The 19,914-nt window shown below is 37.6% G+C and overlaps 2 protein-coding genes and 1 long non-coding RNA gene across 4 annotated transcripts; 1 reads left to right on the top strand and 2 right to left on the bottom strand.

The window, feature by feature from the left end:
• Positions 1-625: 625 nt before the first annotated feature.
• On the bottom strand, positions 626-11,589 carry LOC125706264 (vacuolar protein sorting-associated protein 35-like). Of its 2 annotated transcripts, none has more exons than XM_048972862.1 (17): positions 11,416-11,589; positions 10,479-10,577; positions 10,244-10,340; positions 9,441-9,564; positions 8,955-9,137; positions 8,512-8,725; positions 7,984-8,067; positions 7,653-7,762; positions 7,459-7,555; positions 7,119-7,267; positions 6,517-6,724; positions 5,033-5,188; positions 4,756-4,878; positions 3,909-4,088; positions 3,571-3,810; positions 2,577-2,720; positions 626-2,171 (listed from the first exon to the last, which is right to left on the bottom strand). In XM_048972862.1, exons 1-17 carry the CDS (start codon positions 11,572-11,574, stop codon positions 1,992-1,994), a joined length of 2,547 nt encoding a protein of 848 aa, XP_048828819.1. In that variant the 5' UTR covers positions 11,575-11,589; the 3' UTR covers positions 626-1,991. The 2 variants fall into 2 exon arrangements, with proteins under 2 accessions (XP_048828819.1, XP_048828820.1); XM_048972863.1 differs by lacking the exon at positions 11,416-11,589 and adding an exon at positions 10,743-11,390.
• A 28-nt stretch (positions 11,590-11,617) lies between these two features.
• On the top strand, positions 11,618-13,637 carry LOC125706265 (uncharacterized). The gene is made up of 3 exons (XR_007381956.1): positions 11,618-11,833; positions 12,478-12,555; positions 13,125-13,637. It is a non-coding gene; the product is annotated as an uncharacterized LOC125706265 (long non-coding RNA).
• Positions 13,638-13,810: 173 nt separating this feature from the next.
• LOC125706613 (UPF0547 protein C16orf87 homolog) lies at positions 13,811-18,854 on the bottom strand. Its single transcript, XM_048973365.1, has 4 exons — positions 18,592-18,854; positions 17,868-17,964; positions 16,581-16,760; positions 13,811-16,074 (listed from the first exon to the last, which is right to left on the bottom strand). Exons 1-4 carry the CDS (start codon positions 18,655-18,657, stop codon positions 15,956-15,958), a joined length of 462 nt encoding a protein of 153 aa, XP_048829322.1. The 5' UTR covers positions 18,658-18,854; the 3' UTR covers positions 13,811-15,955.
• Between the last annotated feature and the right edge of the window lie 1,060 nt (positions 18,855-19,914).

Consider the following 19,914-nt stretch of genomic DNA (forward strand, 5'->3'; position numbering starts at 1 on the left):
ATGGGGAACATTAAGTGCAGGTGTGAATTGCACTGCTAGGACAGGTCGTATCAGGCTCCTAGAAGTAGGACTTAAGTCCTATAAAGGAAGAAGCCTTTTGTCAATAAGCAGAGAAGAAGCAGGCTGCAGTTTGCAATGAGTGAAATGAAATACTGTGCTGTGGTTTCTTAATTTTTTCTGCGGTTGTGTATGTGTATTATATGTATACACACACACACACACGCACACACAGACAGACACACACACACAGACACACACAGACAGACACACACAGACACACAGACAGACACAGACAGACAGACACAGACAGACAGACACACACAGACACGCACACAGACAGACACACACACAGACACACACACATATATATATGCTAAAATATATTTATGTTGTCAGTGACAAAAAAGCCTTAAACTACATGTAGAAAAGCCACTTGCTCTGAGCATGAGATGCATTTTGGTGCCCGTCTTCCTTCACACAAGAAGAGGATCCTAACATACTTTAGCTCAGATTTTAATTCGAAAACTATCCTGAATTTCTTTCTAGAAGCTGTGAAGTTTATTTTGATGTTAAGATAAGAAATCCTTCTCTGAAATCAGAAGACGCAAAATGAGAAACATTAATGTCAATATAATATAGATTTTATCAATACACATTTTTGTATTAGTCAAATATAATGACAATGATATAATTTAATGTTAAAAATACAATATTTTTTCTAACAATAATCTAGATGTTTAAAGTTGCAATGATGGGGTTTGAACATTCAGTGATAACTAATATTATCAAAATAAAGGCAGCCATAAAAGTTTCCTTTAACAGAAATGTTACATGAAGACAGAGAATAAACTTCCTCCAAGTGTACAGACATTTCAAATAGTCATACATACTTTTACCCTAAACTGAAATGACACATGCAGAATAAGAAAATACAAAGTCAAGGACAAAAATGTTACAGCCTCTGTGAACGTTGAACGAATTAGCCACTGGCCCCAGCAGATTGTCAGAGACGCACCCCTACGTACAGCGAACAGCAGCAACACAAGGACACTATACCAAAATACACACTTATTCCCAGGATTCCCTGCAAGAGATACTGAAAGCTACCAGGACACAGCAGCTGAGTGAGAATAAGGCTGTGCGCTGGGCTTACCTAAGCTTAAAGGAAACTGTACCCTGAGCTTCATCGCCCAAATAGTTTCACTCAAAGTAATAGGAGAAAGAATCAGGGAATAAACTGTGACCACTGGACTGGGCAGCGAGATGGGCCCGGAACCGCAGAGAACTTTAATTCTTCAATTTACAACAGAATTTGTTGTTTACTCAGTCTTCTTTCTTATCCATACTAATTTTACCATGTATGTGTTCTGCTGCTTCGGTCTATACTTCCAATCTACTTGCAATATCACTTTGTTTGCTGGCTGACGTAACCACACTGGGATGAGCACTAGAGGCTCCTCGATTTACGATGGGGCTACGCTCCGATGAACCCATCATGAAATCAAACATGAATATGATATGAATGACACACTTGGACATTAGGGCTTGGGAAAATTTGGTTAAACACAGAAAAAAAACACCATGTGATATACTGTTAAAGGTTATAGTCGACATTTACACTTCTGATCCCCAGAGAGACTGGAAGGGTGGCTGGATGAATGGTGCCACTAGCCAGCATTAATAGAAAGCATCATACAGCATATTGCTAGCCGGGAAAAGATCAAAATTAAAAGCTTGACACCATCATAAAGTCGAAATGTCGTAAGTCAAACCATTGTAAAGCAAGGAGTATATGTATGTGATATTAATAGAACTGAACTGAGCTGAACTGCATCAAAAATTGACTCAAACTGTCTGACACTCTTTGCTCTTAACATTGAAAAGGCAAAAAAAATCATACACAGCTAGTGATAGAAACAAGCTTTTTTTTTTTTAAATATGAATGCAATAGTGTAATGCAGGCAGAGGGATTACGGTCTGCGCAGTGTTCTCTACAGCAGCACCCCTTCATAAGCTGCGCCATCGGCTTCACAGGACTCCTTGCGAACACGTAGGTGCTCCAGCGTGTTGTGGAAGTGCTTTTTTATCAACTCTGTCTCCTCGCTTGCCTCCAGGTTGGGCAGATCGTCTTGGACCTTCTGAATGAGCTGATTTAGAACCTGAACCGTCACCTAAGGCGAAAGGAGCAGAGGCACACATGCACAGTGATAAGAGTTAAGCTCATTTTCAAAACTCCATGCTTCAACTCCAAGGTTGTGGGTAAGCTGGTCATCTTTTACCGCAGGGTGAAGGAATGTGTATCTTTTTATATTTTTTTTAGCAGAAAAGAAAACACTTTGAAAGACAAATGAAAAGCAAATTTTTAAGAGTGCGCACTCAGGGATGAGTGTTACTCCTATAATCTTGAATTCTCTTAAAAACCCATTTGAAGTGATGAATTGCATGGACTGGACTAACCACAAATGCACTAATAGTAAAGGTTTTGAGAATTGCCAATATATTTTAAATAGATAGGACATATTTAAAACATCCAACCATGTATGTATGAGCAACATTCACAGAAAATAATAGCCTACCGCCTCATTTTGCTTTTCATGGAAATAGATGTATCTATTGAGGATCTCAATGAAGAGCTGGACTTGCAAAGAGGAATCCATACACTGGTTAGCAATTTTCAGAGCCTTCTTTAAGCACTCCATCACCCTCTTTTCATCGTGGATCTGAAAGAAAGAAGCACGCCATGGCAACAAAACGCAGAGAGAAAAGAGTAAACTGAGATGGAGCGGAAAATATTCTCAGAAAATCATGCCTACGACTTACATAGGTTCATAAAAATAGTTCATGCCATTCAGAATTCATTCTGCAAACACAGATTGCATGTATGATTCATTGCTGTTTATGAGCTATGAGCGTAATACATTTAGCAAACACACAAGAAATTCACATAGCAAAGAGAAAGCAGTATGCATACACATCAGAATTTAAAACCCATTACTTGTACTACGGATTATTTATTAATTTGACACAAAACGCACTAATTAATTTAAGCCACCCCATCCTCCACTTTCCATTTTAGAATAACACATGCAATTTTGGCCGTAGTAATCAGACTGAAATATCATTATGGTCATTACTGAGGACCTGCATTAAAATTTTACATATTACAGCCTAATATAACACGAGAAGACAAGGCACAAGCAATACAACTTTGTATCATAAATTATAGAGTAGAGTTATAGTGCCACAGTGGCTCGGTGGCATCACGTAGGGACCTGGGTTGGGTTTCGGCTCCCTGCTTCGTGTGTGTATGCGCGCTCCTCCCTCCAGGGTTCTCAAGATATTTCCCATAGTCCATGCAGTTCGGTAAATCAATGCATCCAGATCAGTCTCAGTGTGCGCACTAGTGTGTATCCTGTGAGGGACTGGCATCCCATCCAAGGTGTGCCCTGTGCTTCCTGAGATCCAAGACTCACCGCAAGTCTTATTAGATAAGTGCTTATGAAAGATGTATGGATATTAGAGAGATTACTAATTAGGATTCAGAGATCAGACTGAGGCTCCTTCACTCACCTCCTCTCCATTCTTGTCGCTGCTGCGTCCCGACCAGAAGAGGTGGGCACAGGTGCCGACAGCCCGGCACTGGTCCGGTTTCTTTAGTAGCTTGGACGCAGCCAGCGCACATTGCGTCCTCAGCGGCTCATGATTCTCCTCACTGAAGCACTTGCTCCTCTCGAAGGTGCCGATGATTAGCGTGATGGCCGACAGTTGGGCCTTGGAGTCACTGATCTCATCCTCGTACAGGGAAAACGCCTTAAGGCGAGAAACGACACAAACGCACTTTTTCATGCTGATGTCTCTGATTCGATGTAAAGTGCCACCAGCCTGATTTCCTCCCAGGTGTGCAGTACCTGTGACATGAACTCATAAGCCACCGTCTCATGGTTCTCAAAACCAATTTCGCCAGCTGCCAGGGCTCCCTGGAGAAAGAGCCTGAGTGGCAGCTCAGCCAGCTCGGCTTTGATCAGAGCGCTGATGGTCTGGTGGGCAAAGGAGAAGATCTTCTGACACTTCTTCTCCCACTTTTCATCCTGAAAGCATACGAGGAGATTTACAAGAACGCATGTCAGAAATTACAGAGCGGAGCCAGCGGTGTTGAATGTCTGTTCTGGGACAAATAATTTTTCAGTGCTTCTCTCTCATGTAGCAACTGCTCTATTATACCATACAAGCAAGGGATGGCGCTCCCTGATTTTTTCCCTGATTGTTTTGTAATCAAAATGAGAAACAAACTAAAAGGGTTCTTCTTCAGTAATGATAACCTTAAAAAAGCTGAATATGTTGGACTGATAAATGCGTTTCAGGTCATTTTTTTAGAAGCCTTGAGGTAGAAGTACTTGTTGTACAGCTGAAAGGCTTAAGTTACATTTACATTTATTTTATTTAGCAGATACTTTTGTCTAAAGTGACATATAAGTGAGGCAAACAGTACATCAAACTATTGTAAAAGTCAAAATGTCAATATATTTATACATTACAGACGTCATTAGGTTCTTAACATCAGACTGTCAAACCTACACCAAAATCATACAGGTAAAGAGCTGTTCAACATTCTGTCAGTTTTGTTGAGCTATACTTTTTAAATAATTTCAGAATAGACACTCGCTCATTCACAGCTGTTCTATCTTGGTTTCAAAGATGATTCAGATGTGAGATCATTAAAAAGAGAGAAAATGACACAAAGACTTGGACTCGTACCACACTGGAACTCTCTTTGTAACGAAAGGCAAGCTGATATGCAGCAAACACCAGAGGTGGCAGCGTGAATCGAATCCTCTGGTTCCCTCCTGCCCCAAAGTGTTTCCTGGCAGTGTTTAAAATCTTGAAAAAATATACATAAGGAAAGAATTTAAATAATGGCATAATGTATGACATACAAAGTTGAAAAGACTGCTAGACTATATTAAGTTTCATATTATATATTTTCCCCATGAAGGCAATAATCGGTCTAGTCATTCTTGAATTCTTGGCTTACCATATACTGCTGATCAGGATCCTCAGAAAGAAGCATGTGAATAAACCGGCCAATCAGATTCTGCTCTTCAGCAAAGTCCTCAGGATCTGGGTCCTCTGAAGGCTGGTCAGGTTGGTCCTGGATCAGTGTAGACGCCAGCTTTAATACTGCATCTACCTAAATAAAGAGAAAAATGGAATCCACACTGATTTGTGTTTTAATCTGTTTAGCAAGGTGATTTACACATTTACATGTACGAAACAAATCACACTCCATGCCTCAACAAAATTTTACCTTTATTTCAAACATTCACAATTGCATCTTACCCATGTGCGAAGAAAAAATTAACTCACATTTGTTAAATTATGCTTATTTTGGCTCCATAACCCAGACCAGAACAAACAGTTGTAAGACAGATGAATGGAATGAATATGTAAGTTACTGAACTGTATCATAGACTACCCTAGAGAATTTACACTTGCCACATAAAAAATTACAGCTGAATTTGATCGCATTTAAATTAAATATATTTAAAAAATCAATGACTGCAACCAGAAGATACACTTAAATGCCAGTCCTTCCGGTGAGGTTTATTAATTGTTCTGCTCATGTAGACTGGTTGTAATTGTATTTGAAAATTGCTACTGGGGTCATATTCTGTCATAGAATACAGAGCAAATGTATCATGAAATGCGTACACGTCAGTAGCGTAAAGCCCAAAACAAATTGTCTCTCAGTAGATTTTTAGCTTGTCTGCTCTGCATAAAAACCAACGACAACTTATTACAAACAGTGGTCTCCTAAAATTCAGCCACGAAGGCTGAGGTACAGCCAGACCCAACAGAGCACATACATCCCATACTGACCAATGAGCCTGACTATGTCTTTGGTCTGTGAAGCAAAACTGAAGGATACACCCATGACACAGGAGGACCCTCCACGCACAGAAGAGAGGCAGGATTCAAACCCCCACCGTCACTCTGACACCCACTGAGCCACCGTGCCGCCCGTATAACAAACGACACTCAATTAATCGCGATTCATGCCCCACCAAAGGGGAACAAATAAAGCCAAGAAGCTGCTGGAATCACAATAAAAATGAGCAGGGAGCTAAAACATCAAACGGTCATGAGAAACATTCAGCGCTATGCAGGGTAACATTCTCTACTTTTACAACACTTGAGGGCCACTAACACAAAATGGTTGCAAAAGAAAAAGCATGAAAAGCTGAAATATTCATGCAGGGCTCTATGAAACCTTCATAAATGGCTTGTATTTCTTTATTTCTTTTCTATCACTCTATGAAACATGTTCCCAAACATCAGCGGGGACACTAGATCATCACCAGTGACTCAAGTATCATTATTTCAAAATTATTTTAACAGTACTGGTCTATAGTACTGGATTTATGTAACTTTTTAAAATTAACCAGCATAAATAAAAAGCCTCCTACATGTGCTTGTAAGTGGTGAATATTCCTACTGCCAAATAATACGAAATTTCACCTGTTCCTGGGCTTTGATCACTGTATTGTTGTCCAAGGTGTTGCTGAGTATGTAGGAACTCATGGTCTTTCGGGATTCATAGTCAAAGTACTCAAAGAGTGGGTGAAAGTGTTGGAGCTGAAGCACAGTCAGGATATTGTTGTAGATGTCCACAGGGATCTTCAGCAATCTCATCAGCTCCTTGGATACTGCACTGCTGGTAGCCATACTTCAAAACAAAACAATATCTGTTTCTTGAAAGTAATGGATTAATTTTGACGTAATGTAATACATTTTTCTTTGCATTACTTAACATGGAAATCTTTAATTTCTTTTTGCAGGAGATATTCAAGAAAAATATAATTATAGTGAAGAACACTAGAAATAAATTGAAGAGTTTCACTGGCAGCACTGCACAAGGTTTCTACTGTACCAGGCTGATACTAAATGAAATTATCCGAGGTGATAACATTTCCCTTACAATCTGCTACCAGCAAACACATGGACACAATCAGTTCCTAAGCAAGTCTGCTGTGTCCAGCTCCTCTGATCTTACACTGAAGCACTTAAGAGACATATGAATAAGAGCCAAAGCAATATCCCAGAAGAGGTGGTGCACTTACTGTTCCAGATTCATTTTGTTGAAAATCTCCAATGTGGTCTCCAGGACTTTGTCCACATAATCTATTCTGTCAGGGTAACACTTCATGGCCAGGTTGATGAGGGACACCTGCAAGGACACCACGTCCTCGGAAGGCATCTCCTGGCGAGACTAGGCCATGAAGAAAAAGCATGAACAACAAGGAATTTAGAACTTGGTGATCAGTGATCATTGTTAACACACCACAGCACACAGTGCACAACAACGAAAGGCATCCTCTGCATTTAGGGTTAGGGTTAGTGCTAACCACTGCACCCTGCCTCACTGCCAACTATTCACATGCTGAAATGGACACTACTCACCTGTATAACTGATGCCACTTGTTGTGAAAATATATCAAATAATTTGATATCTGCTGGAATTCCAGGACCATCCTCTCTATGAGCAAATAAGGCCAGTCTGGGGTAGAATGGGAGTTTCGTCATTATTTAAAGAAAATTACTGTATTTTTCGTTAAAAATTATTCTGCCAAAAAGGTGAGTTAAATATACAATACCTATCAATAAGAGCGATAATAATGTTCTTCACATTCACATTTTGGTGCAATTCTGCACAAGCATGTAGAAATGAGCTTAATGTCTGAAGGTGGAACTCATCCGGGAACACCTAAAAATATGAAAAAAAGAATTTTTGTTTCTTATGATAATTTTTATAAAAGTGTTTCTCAAACCGGTCCCTGAGGACCCCCAGACAATCCTGATTTTTGCCGGAGCAAAAATGTGGAGTCTGGTAGTGAGCAAAAAAACACCTCATCTGTGGTTCAGAAACACTGCTTTACAAAGGCAAAAAGAAACGTTTTTGGTTGCATTTTCTGGATAAATGCTCACCTGGATGATACATTCCATCAGGTACTCCTGCGCGAGGGAATCTCGGCAGTTGACTACCTGATCTAGAATTCCAGGCAGCACAACCTTAGCGGTGACAGGACAAAGCGTTAGCATGAAATAACATATGTCCAGACATGGATAAAATGTTAGGTAAAGCTTAACATTAACTACACCTTCATAATGCATTCATTAGGCATTCTTATAACATTCATGAGCAGAATGTAAGTATACCTTAACATCCTAACATACCTTAACAGCTATTATATGCATATGTATTAACAACAAACTGTTGCTTCTATTTGTTCTATGAATATATATAATGAATGCATAATGTATAATGAATATGTATAATCAATGCATTATGATGGTGCACATAATGTTCCATAAATGCATTATAAAAGCATTATGAAGGTGCAATTAACGTGAAGCGCTACCAAATGTTATTTTATGCATGATCCGCAGAAGGACATTAACTCGAAGGCTTAAAAAAGTCCGGGATGGTAACACGGCAGTAGTAAACATACAAACCTGGGTGTACTTCTCCACGTTGACGCCCTCTAGCTGACTGAGGCGCACCAAGTTGGTCCCCACCAAGATGCGCAGCTCCTGCCTCTCTTTCTCTCGCTTCTCCCGGTCTCGGCTGTGGCCCTGGTGCTGCATGCGAACCCACAGTTTGTTCATCTCCGCAAAGTTCAGCAACACAAAGTCTACAGAGTCGTTGATGTCCCCAGTCGTCCCCTCTCTGGACAAAGGAAATAAATACAATCTGTAAACAAGCCCTAAATTTATCTCCACACATTATGCAATGGATAATGACATACTTTAAGTACTTGTATCCCGCATGTTCTATAACTAATTTTCAAATATAATTTTACTTTAAAATTTGCCTAAAATGGGCAGCAGTAGCATAAATAGTTTGATCCAGGAAATGGTGTGGATGTTTCTGATTAAGACTGCACAGGGCTGCGTACTCTGTGACCTCTCCGTCATCGGGGAGAACATTCCGGGTACACTGGAGTAGGTAGTTCCTCAAGAAAAGTCCTCGAAGAGGATGCTGGACTCCACGGCACATTTCTACCAGATCCTTCAGAATATCTTTCCGGGACTGTGAAAACGATTTCACATATACTACGCCTACAGTGATTAGCAAATACCTAGGGAATGAGGTAGAAATAAGAAAGATCAACACCACACAAAAATAACTTACATTTTTCACTGGTTGTAAAACATGTACTGTTTGCACATTTTTAAAATAGTTTTGAAATGTTCTGAATTCCATTCACATGACAAATTCTATGTTTGGATAATGTCAACACATAATCATCATGGAAATGTACTAATGCATTGCTCTTTTTGTCACTGTCTGTTTTTTTAAGCTGTGCTGAACTATAAACAAAAGAAAGTTTTCATTTCACATGAATATATTCCTTGATTGAGGTGAATAGCAGGACACTCACAGTCTTGGGATGATATTCCCTGCATACTGAACCAGCTCATACAGGTCAACCACCTTTCTTCCCTTGGCAAACTCATCTGTAAGGTAAATCTCCAAGTAGTGCAGCTCATCGGAGATGGCCATGTCTGCAACATGTTAAGTATTTTTTTCCCTTTGTGTGTATGACATAGAGACCAGCCTTGACTGTGACCAGCTATAGCACTATAAAACGTTATATGTGTTTTAAAAGGTGAAATGAAACCAAGAGCAAAATAATAATTTCTCTTATTGCATTATTATAATTCATTTTCTCCCATTCATATTAATTCATTAGTTAGAGACCGTGTTTAGAAACAGTTACTAACAGCAAGGAGTGATAAAGTTAGATCTTGTCAACCTTGGCTATTTTTATTATGAAACACAGGCAGTCCCCAGGTTGCAAATGACATTCATTCACTAAGTCCGTCTTTAAATCTAAATTGTAGGTGTCAGAACAATAACAATATAGCATATATTATTAATAACAATAATAATAATAATGATGATGATGACGATGATGAACCACTGAAACCAGGCAACATTTTCATGTGCATCACAAAGTAGTGTGTGCATTCATTATCATGAAATTATAAAGTCCGACTTTCGTCACCTGGGGACTGCCCGTATCTAAAATGTGGTCACAAAATAAATCTTTCATGATATTTACATCTGTCTACATTCCTGATAAGTGTCACCAATGATATACTGTATGACACCCTTCTTGTTATTTGATTGTGGAAACACAGTCCTATCTTGCATTTCTGCCCAAGGTCAGTTAAAGGATACAGAGTTCATAGTAACTTTTTGGAGAGAGCATGGAAGTCCTCAGCTCTCCCAGCGTGTTGGACGCATGTTTTAGGGCATCCATCAGCTTATTCTTGTCCTACGATTAAAAATGTGTCAAAGAACAGCTGGAACAGTAAGACAAGCAATGATTATACAGTCCTGTAAGCATGCACAGTTAAAGGTACACTGTACGGGACTCATTCACTCCATTAAAAAGCTCCGGTAGGGGTCCTACCAGGCACCGCTTCATCTGAAAGGACTGGACCTTCACAGCCTGGACAGCCTCATCGAGGAGTTTCTCCTGATCATCCTGCACGGACTGCTGTGTGGCCGGCTAAAACAACCCATGGGTGCACATTGGAAATGTACTCAGAATATGTTTGCATATGTTCCGGATAAATTTTAAAAAGAATACAAAAGACGCTACTGCTTAATTTAAGCAAAGACAGAAAGATAGAAAGGGAAACTGTAGAAAAATATATAATAATTGTAACTTAACTGTGGCTTTGCTCAGACCAAAGTGTTATTGCAGCTCCGGAAGTGTTTTAAATAACTTTAACTCTACCGGTGTTGTTTACACTGGTGCTTTGTTTATATTTCAGTCATAACGGACTGAAATTATTATTATTAAAATGTGCACTTAGGACAGGTGTTTTTGCCGTTTCCAGAAGACGTAGACGTTTTTCAGCCATACAACCGAATTACACCGACGATTAAAACCCAATGTCTTAATGCATTAAGACGTTGAATGAAATCTAGATAGAAAGAATTATCTATAAATTGGCGTTGTTATTTATATATGGCACCTGTACCGAACGAAGGTTGTAAATAAGAGTAGGAATCAACAGTAGCTTTAGCGGTAGCATCAGCATTATTTGAAGGTGGCGATTTCAACTTTATTGTCTCGCGTACATCTCAAAACAGCACGCTCACTCAAGAAGCAACAGGAGGAATAAATGGAGTAATATAATATTTTATAAATGCTGCAAACATTTTCATAAATATAAAAGATTAGTTATTCCAAGAGGCCCACATACATGGCATACTACATGTCCTTTCGAACATTTTAAAGCCGCTTTACTGGGCACAGCTTGTGCTATTTGTATTGAGACCCATCGTCGATCCTGTACGCTTGATCATAATATATATGAGGTGTGATAACAGTTACTTACCATGTTTATTAAATATATTTCACCAAAAGGCAGTCCTTCCCCTTTAAGCGTGTCATGTGACTCGTTTCGGTCGCCTTCGTTCTGCGTGACGTACTCGGTGACGAAACGGCAAGACCACACCCGCTCCTGGGAAATGCGGGTGTGTAGTGTTAATGTCATCCGTCGTTCACTCTTTTCTTTTTTCTCTTCCCTAATGATATATACTGTAGTGCACTAAACACTCGGGAAATACAGAGTAGCAAAAGTTATAGACGCTTTAGTGACCGGATCCCCCAGTGTTAAGGAGATATATTTAAGCCGAAAGATTTTATTCTCACTCACATACGTGTCTGTACATTAATCCTGTATAGATCTATTAAATATAGGTATTGGGTGACATTAACAGTAAATATTTCGCGATTTTAGACAAAAATAAAATGTAAGTAAGCATTTTCTAAGCGGTAGAGCTGACGTAATGTTTTTCTGAGCGTGTCAGTATCAAATACAATTATACGCATATTAAGTTACTTTGGTAATTTACTTTGGTAAGCTACTATATGTTTTTTTAGTTTAGCCTTGACCACATTAATGTTGACATATTGTACATTATACATTACTGTATATTATATTGCTCAGTATATTGTTCATTGTGACTTTACATATTGTTGTTGTTTTTATGTTGTGCTTGAGAGACACCATCGAACGGAATCAAATTCCTTGTATGTGTTTGCTCACATACTTGGCCAAAAAACGCGATTCTGATTTTGATTCTAAAAGAGATACATATGAAGAGATCCAACAAAGAAAGTATGTCATTGAGACCTTGACATCTAAATGGTGAAAATATTGCTGGTGAAAGCACTGCACACCATCACAGATCTGTCTTGTAATCACAGTGGCATTTATCTCTGTCAGCTGGCCTCATCAGTAATTTCATCAATCTCTAAAATTCAAAGGTGGTATATGTTTAAAGGTGATAATTAAGCCATTCACAGAGGCAAAAAGAAAAGTGGATTTTGCTTTCCTCAGTATATTATTTATGCTCTCCCTGTATTTGGTCTCTCAACTTGATGAGTTTCACAGGCAGCACCAGATCCAACGATGGCTCTGCACATGTGACCTGACCCAAGTGGCCCTTAAGAAATGATGAATAGGCCTGAGGTAAAGCCAGCTTTTTATCACATACGTTATTCACCTCCTATTCCCAAAGGACCCAGATTATGCAGATTATGTCATGATTGACATATGAATCAATTCGTTTATGATTAAACTAAATGAGCATTAAGCATGTGGGGTTTGTTTTAAAAGCCTGTAATACCCACAGCAACTATTCAACTGTTCATATTATGCATCAACCTCAAAATATTAAAGACACATCAATTATAGGAATATATCAATGGGACTTAACAGTGCTGGTGAAGACCATCATGGGACACAAGGATGCTGGATTGATCTGATATTTTTACCAGTCATACGTACAGTGAATTGTTTTGTTGCCATAGAATCTCCTCTGAAGTAAGTACACAGACCTACCACATATCCAGAAATAGATGTTTTTGTCGATTTAAATTCATGTTCAGCACCACAGGCCATTATCAGTACTAAGTGAACCTCTCGAATTTGTATGGGAAAAAAAATCCTTGCAGGTGGGAAAGTATGTGATAGTCTGTTAGATATTTGTTCTGCTATTTGATAAAGTCGTAAAAAGGTTTCCTCTGATTTGCCAGCAGACGAGAAGCTCAGAGGAAGCTGGCCAGCACCACAGTGTGTGCGTGACAGGGGCAGGCAGGGGTGAGCAGTCATCAGCAGGAAAAGCAGACACCGCGGCCAGTTTTACTCACGGTTACTCTTTGAATATGTGCGGTAGTAGAATAGTGTGAAGCCAGTCATGTATTTTACGCTTTATAACGTACATCTTGCAGTAATGAAACTCTAAGGGCCATTAAGCATTATTCCTCAAAATTCTTCAAAATATCTGAAACTGTGTTCTACTGGAGACTCCTTGGAAACTACTGCATGACATTTACTGACTACTTATTACTGCATGTTTTGAAGACATACCAAGGAAGCTAATTGAAATTTTAATATACTAAAGTACATGCATATTAAAAGCAATTATTTCCAGTCACTGCATTTAATTATGGTGTGTAATAACCCTCTTCAAGGAGCAGCCAAACGTGCTACCTGACCTGCTTCATTTGTGTGGTATGCGTAAATACATTGGTAGAGTCTTCATCAAGATATTATATATATATATATATATATATATATATATATATATATATATATATATATATATATATATATATATATATATATATATATATATATATATATATATATATATATATATATGATTTACCAAAAACTGTATAAACATTATACATTTAAAGAAATAAATTTAAAAATGTGAGGATTAATGTGATGGCGTTGTATAACAATTTATTTAATTTCATTTGGAATTCGACAGTGCCTGACACATATCTGCTACAATTTTATGATCATACTTTAGTGTACAATATGTAAGTCAACATAACAATTTAGTAAACGTAGGTAGTTTTATACCATTTTTTAAAACACAGTATTACAGTACAATTCCAATGCTTTATTGCCCCCTAGTGGTAAAAAAAAAACTACGCAAACGTCCACCTATTGTCCATCTATTGTCCACCTACTGGAGGGAGGGGCAGGGGACTGTTTCAGGGGGCTTGGAACCTAGTCCAGGAAACACAGTAGGGCACAAGGCTGGGGAACCCTCTGGATGAAGAGGCACCTCATCACAGGGCACACACAACAAACAACATAGACTTCAATTATTAGAAATTTTCTTACATAAATTTCCTTGTACTTTGTTTACAATTTATGTGTATCAAATGTTCCCATTATTCCATTATCTTCTCTTGATCAGTAATAAAAATAGTTATTAAACCCTTATTGACATGTGGTTATACTAAAAACAATAGCAATAATAATGATGGCCAAAAAATTATGATTGTTTTTGTATATTTTAGTATATTTATTAAGTATAATGAATGTCTAAACAAGGAACAATCAATGTTGTTGACTCCGAGAGATGATTCTCCCCATTTTTGCAAAGAAACTGGTTACTAGACTCTAGTTCTTCTGCCTCATAACAGGAAGTCCCCGTAGACCACAGCAGAGTCTCATTAACTCTGACATCTGTATCTTCCTACAACTGCAGAAGCACAAGAAGGCTAACCACAGAAGAGGAATTTAGAGTACTGTGCCTTAAAACAGGTAGTTTCCATTGATTTAGTATTCAATATTCATAAAACCAAAAATACCCCAAAACATTTGATCTAATTTTACATCTTATTAAGCTCACTTAATTAACTTTTTTAATAAATGTCATGAGATATTGAGCCAAACATAATGGACATTTTGTATGATGGTTACAAATTCTAGGGTGATATCACTGTTGAAATGAGCTGACTCATTCCAACAGTCATAAAATCACAGTTTTATACCAACAAGGCTTCAGCCAGCAAGCAATAGTTTGACAAACTGGATCTTCAAGATGTTGTGTTGAAGATGTTATAAAGAATCTGAAGAAACTGGGCAAGCTGAAGACAAAAAACAGCGGAAAGAACCAAAGAGCTGTCTGTGCCTGAGCAAAGGTCACTTCTTTAAGGGACAGAAAGAAATTCAATGATGTTCTCATTCAGAATCAGAGTCATCTGGTACCAAGTCATGCTTCAGCCATGAAAAGTCTTCTAAGAAATGGTCTTTTTTTCATAGAGGTAACAAGTATACGAGATTAGAGTATGTAAAAGACCATAAAGCATGGCGTGGCAGAGGGTCTTATAGGCTTGCAGTCTTCTGTCAAGAACTCTGTACCTCAACATAACTGAGGCTGCGTCGGATCACTTAAACAGCAAGAAGACTGAAAAACAGCCAAAGCCCAAAGAAGAGCTTTGGCAAGTGCTGAAAGAAGCTTAGAGGAAATTTACCACAACACTATTTGAAAACATTATACAGCAGGATACCAAAATGAATTGCTCCACTATTCTCTTCTAAAGACCAAACAAGCCTCCAGAAGACTGAAAGCAACATTTTCAGCCATTTAGTCCTCAACATTTTTATTTGAGTGCAAAGCAAATTGTTCCACAAAAGTAACAGCTTTACACATCTGAAGTTGGATTGCAATTAAAATGAAATACAAAAAACTATTAAATATACATTTATTAATGTTTTTGCCTAATAAATTAATATAATAAAAACTGTCCACTGTACATAAAACAAACAAATCAAAATGTAATCTCTTTGATTATCTATGTTAATTTGTTTTTAAATTCTATTTTTACACTATTTTTTAAAAATGCATTTATACACAATATGCCTTGTACTAGCTAAGTGGTACTGAAAATCCATCCATCCATCCATCCATTCAAGATACTCTCCATTTTATAGAACTTGTATGTCACATGCAGACCATGGCTAGCAGGCATTGACAAGCCCTGACTTACTCAAAGTTCACGTATTACTTCAGTACAGGTCCATTGCAGTCATTTTCAGCTCTTGTAACTCAAAATCAACCCCATTATAAAATCAATCTCTGACCAAGGATCTTCCTATTGATCTCTGCCAAAGCCACTGAAAACACAAAAGCTTTCTCATCTGAGAGACTAGCGTAAATATCAATCTCCTTGTCTTGCTTTTCTGTAAGGGAGGGAGATGATATTATGTGAGATATATATTGATGAGAAAGACAACATTGCAAAATGAAAAAGAATACAAACATATGACATGAAACTGATAGAAGGATTTATGTATAACTTGAGTTGGAGTGTGAGTTGGAATTCGACTAAATTCAAGAAGTTGTATTTGTCCCCAAGACGCAATTAAGAAAGCCTGTGAATCCCCCCCCCCCCCCCAACCTCCCAGAAAGCATTTAAAATAACTTATACATGGTACGGTATTGTCTCAGTGTAGCAGGAGTGCCACATGCGTACCATAATTTTTCTGGATTGTGCTGAACATTCCATTTGGCTTTAATTTTCAGTTCTTTTGAACAAAACACGTACGGTAAAGACTGCATGGTTTGTTACGGTTATGATTCTACTTAAATAATTTCTTTAGAAGACTGCTTACATTAAGAGGCAAAATGAAATCTGCAAACTGTAAAGAGTGGATCTGGCTTTGTGTAATGTTTAACAGTCGTTTACCTCTCTCTTCCTCTTGCTTCTTGTGTGCAATGGTTTTGGGCCGTCCCCTCCCTCTTCGGACCTGCTCACATTGGCTGTTTGAGCGGGACTGCCTTCTCTGTTCTTTGTGATTGGCTGAGGTGGCACTAATCTTCTCTGCTTGTACTCTTTCTGTCCTCCTCCTTTTAGCATCTAGCGTATCTGTAAAATCACATTTCAAATGAACAGTTTAATCTGGAAGAGGAGAAAACTATTTTCATATATCAGGCAATTCAAGACAACATATGTTGTATTTGATCCGGACAGTGAGAGATGATTAAATGTATCTACATGATTGTTGATGATCCTTCTTCAGAACTACGCATTATTCTCTGAAAACACTAGCAAATATGCAATAAAATATCCTTAATAATTTTAATGACTAATAAGCCAGTTTTTAATTATTAAAGAATCTTTTGAATCATATGAGACTGTATGAATGATATGACCACATCGTAATACAACTGAACTAGAAGGATCTGTGTAAATATCTTGATAAAAATGTGAATGCATAACTTGTTAATGAGTCAGAGGTTTGTATGCTTAAACAAGCACCAGCATATACACACAACACAGAAGCATGCATATACGACTTTTATAACTGAAAAATACATGAATGAATAACAAATAATCCATGTACATAATATAACGTATTATAGACCAATAACATTTATGAGCTCACTATGACAACGATATAATAGAATGGGGCAGAAAAGGAAATGGCAGGAAGTAAATCTCTGAGTGGGGTGTACTCATTGGTCTGACTGAAACGTGAATGTTTAATACATAACAGGAAAAAAAATCCTCTAATTGCTTGTATTTTTTCAAAGGGAAAAAATGTGGAACATATTAAAGAATAATTTTTATTGTCATCTCCGTTGCCTCTATTCAGTTAAAAATAACATTCTAACCAAATAGTAGGAAATAATTCACACTGATCTTTTTATCATATTTACTTGGAAGGGAATACTAATATAATCAGTTTCAGTTCTGAATATTTTTTCCAGCTATTGCTCAACCACTTATTTTGGTGAATTTGTGGATTGAGAAATATTTTTGTGACCTTATCATATAACAATTGTGCAAATCCACTAAAGTCAAAACAGAATCCTGCGATGAGATAAACTAAGCCAAACTAAGCACCAAAACACAGAGAAAATATGAGTTTTAAAGGAAAATATATCAGTTAAGCAGTACGTTTTAATACCAAACATGCTGAACTACCCAAGGGCATTATTTAGTATATTTTTTAAAATCACTACTTCTTACCCAATGTGGTTGATGACCTCTCAGCCTGTTTAGCATTTAGGAGTTTTCGGCTAATAAACACATAGCCACAGTGACAAGACTTGCAGGCTACTGGAATCTAATAATGAACAAAAAGCGTTTAGTGATATGTCTGGGTATCAATGCAACATATAAAGTTACCGGAAAACGTATCACAGCATTTATTTGAATATTTTTTTGCATTACAGGCAGGTATAACAATTCTCGTTCCACCCAGCTTTCTTTGTAATGTCGTTGAGAGTTTCCCGGAATATGACATGAGCAGTTTCCAATAAAAATAAAACGATAATTGAGTAGGCCTATGAAAACAGATCAAAATATCGATACAACTTCATGTAAGTAGAGCAGAATACTTAAAATAGGCGGTAAGATTAACACAATTCTGCATTGCTTTTGTTGGCCGCTCATTTTCATAATGCCTTTCTTTTATATATATACCACTCACACGATGTATGGCACGGCAGTGATCCGTATTTGTAACATTGTCTCGCACTGGTGTTTTTCTTCGCTATACTCTTCATAAAATACGAGGAAATACAACATCTTTCGAACTATTTCAAGACAACAATTACGGGCTCCGTGTCCCTAATCTCCTGCATTAAACATACAGTATTTTAAAGAAATCGCTGTTGACGAAAACGCGAAGAACTATTTTATTGCAATAAAATAAAACAAAAATGTAACATACTTGTTCCTATATTCTTACCTGTTGATCGCAGTCAGGACATGATTTAGTGGCCATTTTCACTTTCTTTGATTTATTTGTCGACATGCTAAATATGATTTGTTACAGTCCGGTAATCAACCCCTAGGTTTTTGACAAAAATATATAGAAATGTAAGGCTGGGCAAGCAGTAAGGTAGGTAGGTAGGCAGGCAGGAGCACGCGCACACACACATACACACACATACACACACACACACACGCACAGGCACACACACAGTACCAACGTTACTAATGATCATGCGCATTTGAGGAAGTGAGATGTTTGATTTCTTCCCTTTTTCCATATATCAGCAATGAGCATGCGCGATCCTTCAGCAGGGAAAGGGGGCAGAGCTGAGATAAGAAAAAACAATAAGGACTTTCTGAACTGTTTTATATTTTGATTCGGTACAGATTATGCATACAGATTACATACTTATGGAATGTATACTTGCATCATATCATATATATTTGCAGCAGTCATACAGTTTTACAGGAATCTACTGACTCTTCTCTTCAAATTAACCTTCGTAAGTGTCCAGACTTGCATCTTTATGTGCAGTAAACTTTCAAGTTAAATAAATCTAAAAGTTTAAAATAATCAATTTAAAGAAATTTTAGAACGAACTTTTCATCATGAACAGAAACAATTGTCAGTGCTTATTGTCATATTGTCTTAGATCTGTATGTTTAGTGTTGAGACAGATGTCTTGCTTTACAGACTACGCTAAATAATACAGCATACTCTGTATCTGGGAGAGATCACTTAGGAACAAGAATTCTGCTCCTCAAAGAAGTATCTACCTTAAGTAGTATCTATTTTTAAATTCTTACACGCACACAGCCTCATGAAATTAGTGTTTCCGGACACACTAAAATATATTGGACACCAGCAAATACATGATTTACAAATGACTTAATGCATTAATTGAAAGTTAATATTAAGAATATAAATAAAAGATTAGTATGTAGTTAGCTATTTTTGAAACTGGTCACAAACAAATTGGAGTAATTGTTTTGTACGTTTTTCAATAGTATCCCCAGCTGATGGAACGTTATGATCACATACCCTCAATGTGTAAAGAAAAACATCTTTAACATATTCCAAGATTCCAACATTAAGGGATAGAAAATGAAATTTCTGACTTAATGTGACAATTAAGTTTAACAAGTAAATACTGGTTTTACAAATTCAGAAACCATCCTCCCATATATTTAAAACTACCCCACCTTTAAAATGATCAGATAAATAAATTTATGCAGGAGCTTCTTATACAGAGACCAAATATTCAGTTAGAAAAACAGGAAAGAGAACACAGAAGAA

Source organism: Brienomyrus brachyistius, chromosome 13 (assembly GCF_023856365.1).
Source record: "Brienomyrus brachyistius isolate T26 chromosome 13, BBRACH_0.4, whole genome shotgun sequence".
NCBI classification, from domain to species: Eukaryota; Metazoa; Chordata; class Actinopteri; order Osteoglossiformes; family Mormyridae; genus Brienomyrus; species Brienomyrus brachyistius.